The sequence below is a fragment of the Oncorhynchus nerka genome, linkage group LG13, assembly GCF_034236695.1.
Source record: "Oncorhynchus nerka isolate Pitt River linkage group LG13, Oner_Uvic_2.0, whole genome shotgun sequence".
NCBI classification, from domain to species: domain Eukaryota; kingdom Metazoa; phylum Chordata; class Actinopteri; order Salmoniformes; family Salmonidae; genus Oncorhynchus; species Oncorhynchus nerka.
Window position 1 is genome coordinate 34,098,630 of NC_088408.1, and position 13,391 is coordinate 34,112,020.

The 13,391-nt window shown below is 44.0% G+C and overlaps 1 protein-coding gene across 2 annotated transcripts in view; it reads left to right on the forward strand.

The window, feature by feature from the left end:
- The window catches only part of LOC115139415 (exostosin-1-like), a 257,301-nt gene that overhangs the window by 227,413 nt on the left and 16,497 nt on the right, over nucleotides 1–13,391 (forward strand). For both annotated transcript variants that reach the window (XM_029676760.2, XM_029676761.2), the window contains exons 7-9: nucleotides 419–537; nucleotides 894–989; nucleotides 9,841–9,930. In XM_029676760.2, the coding sequence (XP_029532620.1) occupies nucleotides 419–537; nucleotides 894–989; nucleotides 9,841–9,930 (305 nt within the window). The remainder of the gene's footprint in view (nucleotides 1–418; nucleotides 538–893; nucleotides 990–9,840; nucleotides 9,931–13,391) is intronic.

Consider the following 13,391-nt stretch of genomic DNA (forward strand, 5'->3'; position numbering starts at 1 on the left):
CAGAAACCCTCTGAAGATATTCGCCAGAGATGTTCCACAGCTTCCTTTGCTCGTGCAACAATGTCTGCAAAGGGCAATCCTCCTATTCAGGCAAATGTTCTGCTCCAAAAATAGGGACATCCGAACAGTCAGCACAAGTAAGCTATCACATCCCACGTCAAGGGGGCGCCCTTGTGTGACCACAAAGCCTCCACCCCCATTAACAGGAGTAGATCCATAAAATGGAGGCCAGTACACTAGAGGCCGGAGAGACCCACAGCCCTGTGTCAGAGAGATTGATTGGGATGCTGTAAGTGCACTAGGTGCCCATTTAGGCGTGAGGAGGTAGATGGACTGGAGAGTCCGGTTTCCGTCTATTCTGAAGCTGTGGGTCAAAAGGTGGATGTGTTGAAGTGTGTGTCTCTCTGTGTGGTTGCAGGGAAGAGCCCGTCCCAGGAGTTCACTGCTGTTATCCAGGCCGTGACTCCTCTCCAGTCTCAGCTGCAGCCCGTAGTCAAGCTCATCATCGCTGTTGCCAAATCCAAGTTCTGTGCACAGGTGAGAGCTCAGCATAGAGATCCTATTAAATGAAATGAGTATCTAATTGCTGATTCTATGGAGCGCAGACCCATGACCTGTGAGCTGAGACGAAACGGCAGGGATGGAGACCATTGCTTTTTATACTCTAATTAATGTATGAAAGGACATAATTCTGTTGTGATGTAGGGTGAAGCTTTACAAATATCCTGTAGTCATGGCATGCCGCCGCGTGTTATATTGAACTAGATATGATCAAAGTTTGCGAGGAAACGCCGACTCAACTCGGCTGTGTATCCTCTGCTACAAACCTGCTACATGTACAATGAGGTCAATGCACTTTGAATTGAGATTCCACTGTCTTGTCTTATTCGCAGATCATTGTGCTGTGGAATTGTGACAAGCCTTTACCTCTGAAGAGCAAGTGGCCCTCCACCACCGTGCCTATCACTGTCATTGAGGGAGAGAGAAAGGTACGAGTTCCCCCGAGTTATGCCGGCATTGAGACGACATGTTTCGCTATCGATTCTAATGTGTTTTATTGAGTCTTGATCATTCAGCGGGAATGAGTGTGGCTGTTAAAGTCAGGGGAGATGAAATGCAGTCGTAAATGCCTCCTAAAATCCATTCAAGCTTTTCGTTCATTTTCTACTTTTTGGAATTGGCCATGACTGAGTGTGGCTGCCTCCTGGGATCTGAGCTCAGCTTACCCTGACTGTTGAGCCATGACACAGCATGAGGCTGCTTCCAGGAGGTCTCTAGTTGAAACACACAAAGGGCCGTTACTGTGCCAAGCCTCAGCTGAATCGTTTTAGTAATGCTATAGTAAGGTACACCTTTGCGGTGTTCTTATGAGCTTTGAAAACAATGGGAGTAAGTACACCAGACATCATACTTCCAACGAGGACAAATGCTCTTACTGAATGCAAACATCTTATAACACACTGAAGGACCCTGGGGCTAAACATCTCCCTCTGCAACTGGATCCTGGACTTCTTGACAGGCCGCCCCCGGATGGTAAGTGTAGGCAACAACACGTCTGCCACACTGATCCTCAACACTGGGGCCCCTCCGGGGTGTGTACTTAGTCCCCTCCTGTACTCCCTGTTCATCTACGACTGCGTGGCCAAACATGACTCCAACACCATCATTCAATTTGCTTCGACACAACAGTGATAGGCATGATCACCGATAACAATGAGACCGCCTATAGGGAGGAGGTCAGAGACCTGGCAGTGTGGTGCCAGGACAACAACCTGTCCCTCAATGTGTCCCCTGATCGTGGCCTACAGGAAAAGGCGGGCCGAACAGGCCCCCATTAACATCGAAGGGGCTGTAGTGGAGCGTGTTGAGAGTCAAGTTCTTTGGTGTCCATATCACCAACGAACTATCATGGTCCAAACATACCAAGACAGTTGTGAAGAGGGCACGACAAAACCTTTTCCCCCTCAGGAAACTGAAAATATTTGGCATGGGTCCCCAGATCCTCTCAAAGTTTTACAGCTACACCATCGAGAGCATCCTGACCGGTTGCATCACCGCCTGATATGGCAACTGCTCGGCATCTGACCGTAAGGCGCTACAGAGGGTAGTGCGTACAGCCCAGTACATCACTGGGGCCAAGCTTCCAGCCACCCTGGACCTATATAATAGCCGGTGTCGGAGGAAAGCTCCAAAAATTGTCAGAGACTCCAGTCACCCAAGTCATAAACTGTTTTCTCTGCTACCGCACGGCAAGCGGTACCGGAGTGCCAAGTCTAGGACCAAAAGGCTCCTTAAAAGCTTCTACCCCCCAAGCCATAAGACTGCTGAACAATTAAGCAAATGGCCACCGGACTATTTACATTGACCCCCCCCTCCATTTGTTTTGTACACTGCTGCTACTCACTGTTTATTATCTGTGCGTTGTCACTTCACCCCTACCTACATGTACAAATGACCTTAACTAACCTGTATCCCCGCACATTGACTCGGCACCGTACCCCCTGTATATAGCCTCGTTATTTTCTTGTTACTTTTTAATTATTATTTACTTTTAGTTTATTTGGTAAAAATGTTCTTAACTCTTTCTTAAACTGCACTGTTGGTTAAGGGCTTATTGTATTTGGCGCATGTGACAAATAATGTTTGATTTGATTTGGTTTCAATCTAACAATTTTCATTCAAATTGAATACAGTACGATTCTTCCAACCGTTCATTGAGTCCAAATAATCACTCAGATTGTGTTATTTGGAGCATTCCATTTACAAAATAAATATTACTCGAAGGCAAAGTGGAATTCCAATCAGCAGTGTCATGCTTGCTGCGTACCACAAAATTCCACAAAATCGCTCGCTCGCTCGCTCTCTTGCTTGCTCTCTCTCTTTTTCTCCCTCTCTCTTTTTCTCTCTCTCTCACGCTCTCTCTCTCTCTCTAGTCAAATCTCTCTCTAGTCAAATCTCTCTCCAGTCAAATCTCTCTCTCTTTAGTCAAATCTCTCTCTTTAGTCAAATCTCTCTCTAGTAAAATCTCTCTCCAGTCAAATCTCTCTCTCTTTGGTCAAATCTCTCTCTCTTTGGTCAAATCTCTCTCTTTGGTCAAATCTCTCTCTTTGGTCAAATCTCTCTCTTTGGTCAAATCTCTCTCTTTGGTCAAATCTCTCTCTTTGGTCAAATCTCTCTCAAGTCAAATCTCTCTCTAGTCAAATCTCTCTCTAGTCAAATCTCTCTTCGGTCAAATTTCTCTCTTTCTTCAGTCAAATCTATCTTTCTTCAGTCAAATCTCTCTCTCTGTCTCTCTGTGTGTGTCTCCGTGTCACACACAAATACACACACGCACACCCTCCTCTGTTGTTTCATACCCAAGCAGCTCTTGTCCATAACACGAGAGTAGTGCTGACTGCAGCCCTCTCCAGTCTGCCCCATAGAGGCAGGAGCAGGACCCTAAAACCCGATGGCAGCTCCCTTTAATTGAGTCCGTTTATTCCCATGTAGTAAACACAGCAATGGAGAAAAATGTGTTTCCACTATAACAATAAACAGCTTTTTCTAAAAGGCATCTATGGGCCCCTAATTACTCACTCTGAGTATTCTAGCCTAACAAGGCAGCTGCTCCAGAGTAGTCATTCTCTGCAGCTCTCTCCCCAAACAATCAAAGCTTTGCTGTGTTGAAACGTTCACATCACACTGAATCAGAGTGCGGCCTGGGGGCGGAGTAATGGCTGACGGCACATGTGTTCCATGTACTGCTGTTGTGCATCTTTTCTCGTCCCCTCGTGTAAATCCGCCAAATAAAGGAAAGTAATTGTATCAAAAGTTTAATTCAAATGCCTTTGTGTGGCGTGTTCAATGGAGCAAAGTAATTGTATGTTAGTCAGGGCGTCTGTGTGTCTCGAGGCTTTTTATTATCTGGTGTGTCCTTAATGGTTTACATCTCATCAAGGCCGGCATACTCTTTAAACAGTTATGGCTGTTTTTTCCTAAATACATGTCACCTATTGATTAAGCATGAGGACTCCAGGCTCATGAGTTATTACGCAGTAACCTAGACCCCATTTATTGTGTTTTCGGTCCTATACTCGCCATTGTGTTTGCACTGTTTTCATATTTAGCAAGCTACAGATGTAGGATCTTAATTTGATCAATGTTGCAAAAGAGCTTTCCTGCAATAAACGTGTCGTGGATTTGAGGTTTACAAAGTCTTCTGAAGTTTGGCATTTCCACTTAGAAATGTCAGGCTTGATTTTTCCCTTACGAAAAAATGTCCATTAATTATAATCCACATAATAATTCACATTTCCTGTAATTCAGGATTATCCTTCTGCTGTGTAGCAAAGTGGCTCAAATTAAGATCCTACATCTGTGGTGTGAAAAGCAGGGGCATAATGTTCATGCTGCTGCATGAATGCATTGTGTGTTAGACAAGGGAAACCACTGGCTGCTGTGAAAGGGCCTTGATGAACCACAGGCCCTCTCCTCTCTGTCGTAATCTATCATTCTCTTTTCTCTTTTTTTTTTCTTCTCCTCCCCTACATCATTCTTTTATTCCAATGGAGAGTCTGCGGCTCCATAGTACACGCTAATCAGCTGTGAGTAGAGGTCACCGGCACCATTCAATTCAAATCCAACCTATTATATTATCCATTTTTTTCCTCTGTGTTTCTATCCTCAGGAAAGTAACACATCTAACAATAGGTCCCCTCATCTTTTTCCTTCAAGTGGGTTTCAATTTGAAGGCTAATTAAGTTGACCCGCATCCGTGCCATGGATCACATTATACCCAGCTAACATTAAATCACAATCCTTACTCTCGGTAGACCTGCCACTCACTCCCAGGGCCTGACGGCTTGGAGTTAAGCCCTTCACTGACGTGTCTGATTCTGTGTGTGCGTGAGATCTCCACAGTAGCATCTCCACAGCTGTGTGTGGGTGGCTGGCTGAGTGTGCTCCTCTCCTGCGATGCGACGCCTCAAGAAGGGCTCACTGTCTCATTAGCACCTCTCCATCTCCCCATCCTCGTCAGATAGCTATTTTCATCACCTGCTAAATTCAAATACAGCCTGGATCACACGATGTCTCATCAGAAGGGAACATGGCTAATAAGAACAGATAAAGAAATTAGGTGAAACTTCCAAGTGTTAGATCTACTGCAAAGCGTTGAATCGTTGCGTTGGAGTCCAATGCTATTGAACACAGCCAGTTTCTCTTCAACTTAAACTTGATCCTCAGAATCAATTCAGTCCATTCATTTATATTTGCATTAAATGTCGGAGGGCAGAGTTACGAATTTACTGAATTGCGTCATCAGTCTTCTCATTACTCATCTACATTTCTTATATTGTTCACCTTTTATAAATTCACAATATCCTTATCACCTAACCATGCAATCCAATCAAGCTGTAGGTTACGTTTGAGGAATAATGACACTTGATTGCACTTTGAATGCAAATTTGTTAGTTTTTTAAGTATCCTGAAAGTGGAGGAAATCTATTTATATTGCAGAAAAGCATGAATACAAGGTACAAATAAGCAAAACTATCTCACTACACTTCCCTTTAAACTCCAATCAGAGTCTGTGTAAACAGCAGTGGTGAAGGAGATGGGTTTCTGTGGGCCCGTTAGGGTTTCTGGGTCATGGGTCAGGTTGAGGTTGAGGTTATCCCTGGTCTGTACTCTATGGTGGTGTCTCTGGGTCCCTGAGGTGGGTGTCTAATGATCCATAATGCATTGAGGTCAGAGGAGGCCAGAACACACAGTCTCCCAGGCAGGCTAGACACAGGGTGAGAGGGAGAGACTGGTCAGACTAAGGGCCACTAGCAAACAGATGACAAAGACACTTGATTTGTGGCTTTATATTTAGCCATAACTTCAAAATGGTTTATTTGGGATTTTATCAAACATAATGCAATTTTAGTTTACAATAATGCAATGCATATTTAATCTCATATTTAATTTTTTAATGTATCTTTACCCCACTATGACAGCACTTGAAGTACATTTTATAAAGAGATGGGCTATGACAAAAATGAATCTCAGAAATGATGCTTGAGCCATTGAAATACTTTTCTCTGCTGAGCTTCGAACTTTGACTATGAGTGTGCCAGGCATGAAATCGGATTAACACATAAAGAAAATAATTGAAAAGCCTCTAAAGATTGGCCTTGAAGTAGCAGGAGTCAATGGAGATGAGAATGATGCCACATCTTCACCAGGTGACTCATCAATACATCAATTTATATCTGCCTAGGGGGGAAATCCATTGACACCAGAGAGAGAGGAGAAGGAGAGAGAGAGGAGAAGGAGAGAGAGAGGAGAAGGAGAGAGAGAGGAGATGGAGAGAGAGAGAGGAGATGGAGAGAGAGAGGAGATGGAGAGGAGATGGAGATAGAGAGAGAGAGAGGAAATTAGAGGAGAGAAGAGTAGAGGAGTGGGGAAAGGAGAGTAGAGGGGAAAGGAGAGTAGAGGGGAAAGGAGTGGGGAAAGGAGAGGAGAGGAAAGAGGAGAGAGGAAAGGAAATGGGAGAGAGGCAAGGAGAGGAGAGGAAATAAGAGGGGAGAGGAGAGTGGAAAGGAGAGGAGAGAGAGGAAAGGGGAGAGGAAAGTAAAGGAGAGGGGAGAGGAGAGCAGAGAGAGGAAAGGGGAGAGCAGAGAGAGGAAAGGAAAGGGGAGAGGAAGGGGAGAGGAAAGGAAAGAGGAGAGGAGAGAGAGGAAAGGAACGGGGAGAGGAAAATAGAGAGGGGAGAGGAAAGGAGAGGAGAGGAAAGGGGAGAGGAGAGGAGAGAGAGGAGCCAGGGGAGAGGAGAGGAGAGGAGAGGGAAGGGAAGGGGAGAGGAGAGGAAAGGAAAGGAGAGAGGGCGAACTCAGAACCCTGTGCCTCTGTCTCAGTGGGACCAGTTAAAGCAGCCCTGGGGCAAGGACGAAGGACGGTGGGCCCTGGGACAGAGGAGGCGGAGAGGGACAGACACGGGGGATGAGAGGTTGAGAGAGAGATGGGCAGAGTGGAGGACAAACAGTCCCTGAAGATGTGTATTGGAATCGGAGCTCCAGAGTATATAGAGATCTGAAGGCAGATCTGAAGGCAGAGCTGTGGGTGAAACAGAGGGGTGAGCGATATTACTACAACAACAACAACAGCTGGCCTGACATCCAGAGCAGTGTGTAACCATCACAACATGGGGATGGGGAAATTAGAGCAATAAGTACATTATACTGAGTATGGTAATTGTCAATGCAGAACTAAATGAATGCCACTGTTGTGAATAGTGTGTTGATCATTTTTACCTCTAATTACTGAGGGAGTTTTGTTTGAGAGTGCCTCAGTGAGTGTTCTCCAGGCTCTACTCTGAAAAACGCTGTGAATTCCGTACAGTATTACTATTATTGGCATGCTGATAGACAAACTGTAAACGTATTGACATTAAAGGAATCCATGTCATGTAGAATCGTTTCAAATTTGTCCCTGTTCAATTGATGAAGTGATCCTCAACTAAAGAGGCATACTCATTTCACATTGTGATATTTGCTATTCATTTCTAATTTTGACCAAATATATTTGCCCTTGGATATCCGAGTTCCTGTTTCCACAGAGGGAATCGAATTAGCGCGTAATGGCGATGGATTCGTTAGGATTTCGCGGGAAGACTTTCAGTCTCTGAACATGGAGCTATTAAAGCTGTAGTCCCCCGTATTCCTTGTTTATAGAAATACACTTAAATAATAAACATCCTCGAATTATGAGTCAATAGCAGTATTACGGCGATCTCTGTGAAGCCTGTGTTTAGTGTAATGGATTAGGGCATCCACATCGTATTAGCCCGGCCTGCAGATCGATAGTTCCTACAGAATACGGTGATCCCGTAAAACTGTGGTTGGAGGAATTAGCATAGAAATATGCATTCCTCGTTTAAAATGGATTTGCAAGTCCCATGAGGGTTAACGCTGCAGCCCAAGTATTTTATTAAGCGGGTTTTATTCAATCAAGCCCCCAAGCACAGAAGACAGATGGGATAAATATACATCATTCATATTTAACATGACAGTCTGAAAACATAAGTTAAAGTTGGCAAATCCCGGAAAACAAGATCAACGGCTTCCTCTACCTCTTCAGAGAAAACTAGCCTCACTCGCGATTCATCTGGGCACTCTTACGAATACCAAACCGATTCTATGCACAGATGTAGCCTTTTGTGAGCTAACCTATATAGTGTAGCTACCTATCAGAAGAAGCAACCCCCCCACACACACACACACCCTTCTTTCTCGGGAACGTTGTCTTGTTACGTGATTGTGTATCGTTGTCTTTGAGAGTCAGGTCTGATTGCTGTCATTCATCCCAAGGGCCCTCCACAGCTGATACATGGCTGATTACTGAGTGTATAATAGTTATACTGAAAGCCTGTACTTTGCCACTCTGTCTCTCTCAATATGTTCCTACGAGAGCTTTTTACCACACGACTCCTAAACGACTCTTAAGGTAACCAAATGCTCCTCGTTTAATCAAGCCCTCGGCTGCTAAATGATTTTTCAAAAGGCCCCATGAAGGGCTCTCCTGAGCCAGGAGGCTCGGCTCCGTGCCGTGCGGCCCTGCCAGCGATACGCTGTCACTATTATCCTGCTATGACACACCAGGCAGGGATGGTTACAGCGAATAGGAAATAATGTTGCATTGAAAAGGGCCCATTAAGCCGCGGTGATGTGAGTCCACAGCACCTCGAGTCATCCGCTGCCCCTGCAAAATAATGACAAGGGGCCCCGTCGAAAGCGCGGCCAGGCCCACTTGCTCTTGAGCAGCCAACCCGAGGCGAGGCTAATCTCCAAGTCAACAGGTTCCTATCAATAACTTTCTGATTTGATGAATGAGGCAGCAGCCAGTGAAGTTCAGGAGGGAGTGAGAGGGCGGTTTTAACCCCTTAAGCTTGGTGTCAAGAGCATTGCAGGCATGCAGGCAGGCAGGCAGGGGGAGTTTTAGTGAAGATGCATCACTACACACACTCTGGCTGGCAGCCTCCCAGAGAGAGAGACAGTGAAGAGGATTACCCTGAGATCCCTTTCAGGAGGCCACTGCTGACAGTTCACTTCTGCAATGTGTGTGTTCCCTAATATAATAGGACATACTATGCAGCAGGCAATCTACCAATAACGCTGGCCGCAGAGAGAGAGAAACAGCCATCAGTCGTTTCAAATAGAAACACCGTCAATAACCCGAGATATAGTGGAGGCATTTTATTCATAAGATGTCATATTATTGCAAAACACATTTATCCATTGTGTACCTACACTGTAGTTATTAGTAGGACAAGTGTCATTGTGAAGGGGTTCTTTGGGCAGAAGATACTGCCAGGCAATTGTGGTGTTTTTAATGTCTCATTGGCCTTCGCCCACAAACTCGACAGAACAAGGTTTTTCATCCAATAATCAAGAGCAATATTTCCTCCTTAAAATTAATAGTCCTTCAATAATAGAGTCTTTCTCGAAGTAGCCTACAGAGGAGTGGAATGTGAGGCCCGAAATAGCAAAGATTGGCCTTCTATGGATGAGTTGTTACGGAGAGCTAAAGAAATGCAATTATGTTTCAAGCAGAGAAGAAGGTTAAGGTTACTCTCTGGGTGCGTCAGGATGAATTGATTAAATGGTTGGCTCTTCTTTTCACCCAGCATGAAAAAGGGACTCCACTCCAACAATTTCTAGCCAAACCCATTCAAACATACTGCACCTGAAATACTTCAGCTTGTGATTGAATAGGTCCCCACACAGTCAGATGTGTTGACATCCGAGCCAGTGAATGGATTGTTGGAGTTTGGGACTGCAGCAATTGACCACATCTCTCCCTCTTTCCCCTCTCCCCCAGACAATGAGCAGTCGCTTTTCCCCCCATGACGTCATCCTCACAGATGCTGTCCTCAGTCTGGACGAGGACTCCGTCTTGTCGACCAATGAGGTAGGAGGATGGCTTATTATTCCCCCTCTGTCTCCTTATTCTACCTGGGGCTTTAACGTTCAAAGACCAGATTCAGTCAATCCTCATCTAGCAATGTTATTCAGTATCTTACCCATGCACTCTTCTTATTGTGAGAACTGGAAGGTAACTGTGAGGGGAGTCTACCTGGTAGTACAAGTAGAATTTTATAGTACCCAAAAACATTCTCTGATTTCATTTGATAATGGGGAGAAAAGAAAGCTAGGCGGGATCGAGTCCCAAGCCTGTGTGTGAAAATTAGCCAACAATTAACACTGTCTCTTATCTGACATTGACACCCACAACAACACCACAACAACACCAACTGGTGAGATTGAGCAGCATTTGAAGAAGTAACAGAACTTCCAGACAGTTTCTTGGAAGTAGTCCCTCTCCCAGGGGTGTGGAGATGAACACCAACCGACTTCCTTCATCTTCAAAGGAACTCCTTGTTTTGTTTGTAGTCTGTTGTTATGCAGAGCGCCGTGTCGCTCTGCTTGTTGCTACGCTGTGCTCCGTCTCTGTGCCTGCATTATGTTCCTGTTAATTCTCATTTCTGCTATTCAATTAGTCCCTGTATAATATTTGCACATTGCAGAATCAGCAAAGCGCTAAATCTCTTTTTAATTGCTTGTTCCCATATAATTTGATCAGGAATTAATATTACTCCGTTAGAGCATGGCCTAATGGAGTATCTCCGACTCAAAGTTGGCTCTTTCGGAGTAACTGCTCTGGCCTGATATTCAAACTGGCACCGGGGCCTGGGCTGCACTCTACAGAGAAAGTCCACGCTTGTACCATGAGACCTACTGTAGAGGAAACAAGACAGAGGAAGGGGAAACATGGTGACAGGTTATAGTAGTAGATCAAGTCTGTGGTCCAGGGTGGATGCCCACCCTTCACACTAACCATTCACGGTAAAGTGTAATTCATCCTCTCTAATTAAGACATCTCAGCCTTTTTGAGCCACGGGGATGTCTGGCCTCATAGGAGGCTGCTGAGGGGAGGACGACTCATAATAATGGCTGGAACTGAGCAAATGGAATGGGTTCAAACACATGTGTTTGATGTATGTGATGCCGTTCCAGCCCGTCCTCCCCAATTAAGGTGCCAACAACCTGTCTTGCCTCATCTGATAAATTCCACCCTTGTGTTTCTCCGTGGAATAGTATCAGTAAAATGGTCTGGCATCTTGTCTCCGAGTGTCTCTCACCCTATTGTTTTTTTACATTGCATGTTAATATTGAGGAGGTCATTTCAACACACCTTGTCCATGAGAGAAAGCCCTGTAAATGGAGTTAATTTCTCAAGCATAGCGTAATAACCAATTCAACTCTCGTGGTCGGGACGGATTGATTGCCCCTCTAAAGGAAGTTTGCTGTATTTAAGACTCCTGTTATTGAGTCACTGACTGGCAACATCTTGAACGAGGGTCTTCTTCTCCTGATGATTTCATTCTCCGGATGTAGTTAGCTAAAGGATCTTCCCATGCTGTGAAATGCTAATTCGGTGACCATAGTGCCAATTCAAAAAGAACACGTATCCACCATCTGTCCTGGAATGAGAAACTAATGAAAGCCCAAGTTGTTTCAAGCAATCAGGAGGTTTGTGAAACCTATTACCTCTCCGGCATGCTAGTCTCTGCGATGATCATTAGACTGTCAAACCATGAAGTCACAGTTTGATTAAGCTTCACGTCTCTGAAAAGGAAAAAGGGGCGAGAGTGGCTCATTTTGCTGGCAAATAAAATAAAAAATTAAATCACTAAATGAACCAAAGCAGCAGTTGCCTCTCAGTGTGAAGATTATGTTCTTTTTTCATTTTTTTAATCAAAAGTGTCAAACATTTGCAGAGTTCTTTTGGCTGAGCCCTTGGAAATGTTGACGTTGTTTGTGTGTGACACAATATACAAGTTGGATTTGCGGTGTTTTTTTATTGTGTTCCAAATATTGAACTTGTTAAATCGAGCTCATTAGGAAAGCCATTGTTTTCTGCATCATATTGGAGTCTTGGTGGTTGAGTGATAATGGTCTCCTGCACCTGCTGCTTTCCATTCTAAGCCCATGTTGTATTGTTTCGGTGTGTTTCAATACCATTTCTGCTGTGAATCTAATTAAGAAAAGGTTCTGCTTTGGGAAATGTACCATTTCAAAACTGACCAACATGTCGGTGTAAAGATTATGTTCCACATGTATTTCCATCATACCTTTTTGACACATGATGATGGACAGACAGACACAGAAGGCTATGTTTCTCTTTCTGGTCTATTTCACCCCATCCAATACCTACATAAAGAATGAGACCATCTAGAGGCTAGAGCCCCATCAAGGCTTTAATGAATACGTTTCATGCAGGTGAAAGGGAAGTGTTTTGCCAATAAACACCTTTCAGACCGCATCTATCCAAATTTGAAGCTCCCATAAGATTTCAGTGAGTTAAGAGCTAATCCTTAGTGAATTGTGAGTCTTATCTGCGTGTTAGAGACCTGCAAAATATAATTTATCTATTTGAGATTTTATTAATTGCACCAAGTCAATCTTCACCTTCCAAGAGGATCCACTTAAATTGTATAGCGGTGCAAGATTACAGAACGGATGATACAAAAGTTTTATGAGGTTATTTTAGAAAAAGGACAAATGTTTTTTTCTGTCGAAAAAGCCAAGAACCAGTCAGATGCAAATCCCTCATCTGCTTAATAATCTGTCTCAGTAATTGCCCTTTAAACATTGAAAGCATCTTAATTGAAAATAACTGAAATGTGAGCGAGTAGAGCATTTTTAATGGGACTTTTCATATTACAATAACTACATAGAACAGTGACAGGACAGAATTCATAATTGCATTGCTTCAACTCATTACTCACATGATTATGCTTTAAGAGAGGATACGGTGTGGACTATGAATGTTCCTATCATGACACTGTCTGGCTGCCCATGGGAGAGCAGGGCACAGTTAACAGTAAAACAGTCAGCCTGTCAAATGTTCTCCAGGGATCCAGTGGAATATATCAACTGTGGATATGAATGAATGGAACATAACACAACAACATGATCTTGGTCATTTAACAAGATCTAATGTCACAAGGTGACTTTCCTTCAGATCATGAGAACTCAATACTAGTGAAAATGGTGGAAACCAAATGCTATGTCTTTCTTTCCTATAGGACTATACACTCTTAGAAAAAAGGTGCTATCAAGAACCTAACTTATTTGGCTGTCCCCATAGGAGAACCCTTTGAAGAAACCTTTTTGTGTTCCAGGTAGGACCCTTTCCACAGAGGGTTCGCCATGGAACCCAAAGGGGTTCTATGTTGAACCAAAAAGGGTCCTCCAATGGGGACAGCCGAAGAACCCTTTTGGAACCCTTTATTCTAAGAGTGTACTTCTCTATTATTTAATAACATATCACATCAAATGCCACAGGGAAATGTATATGCCGGTAGA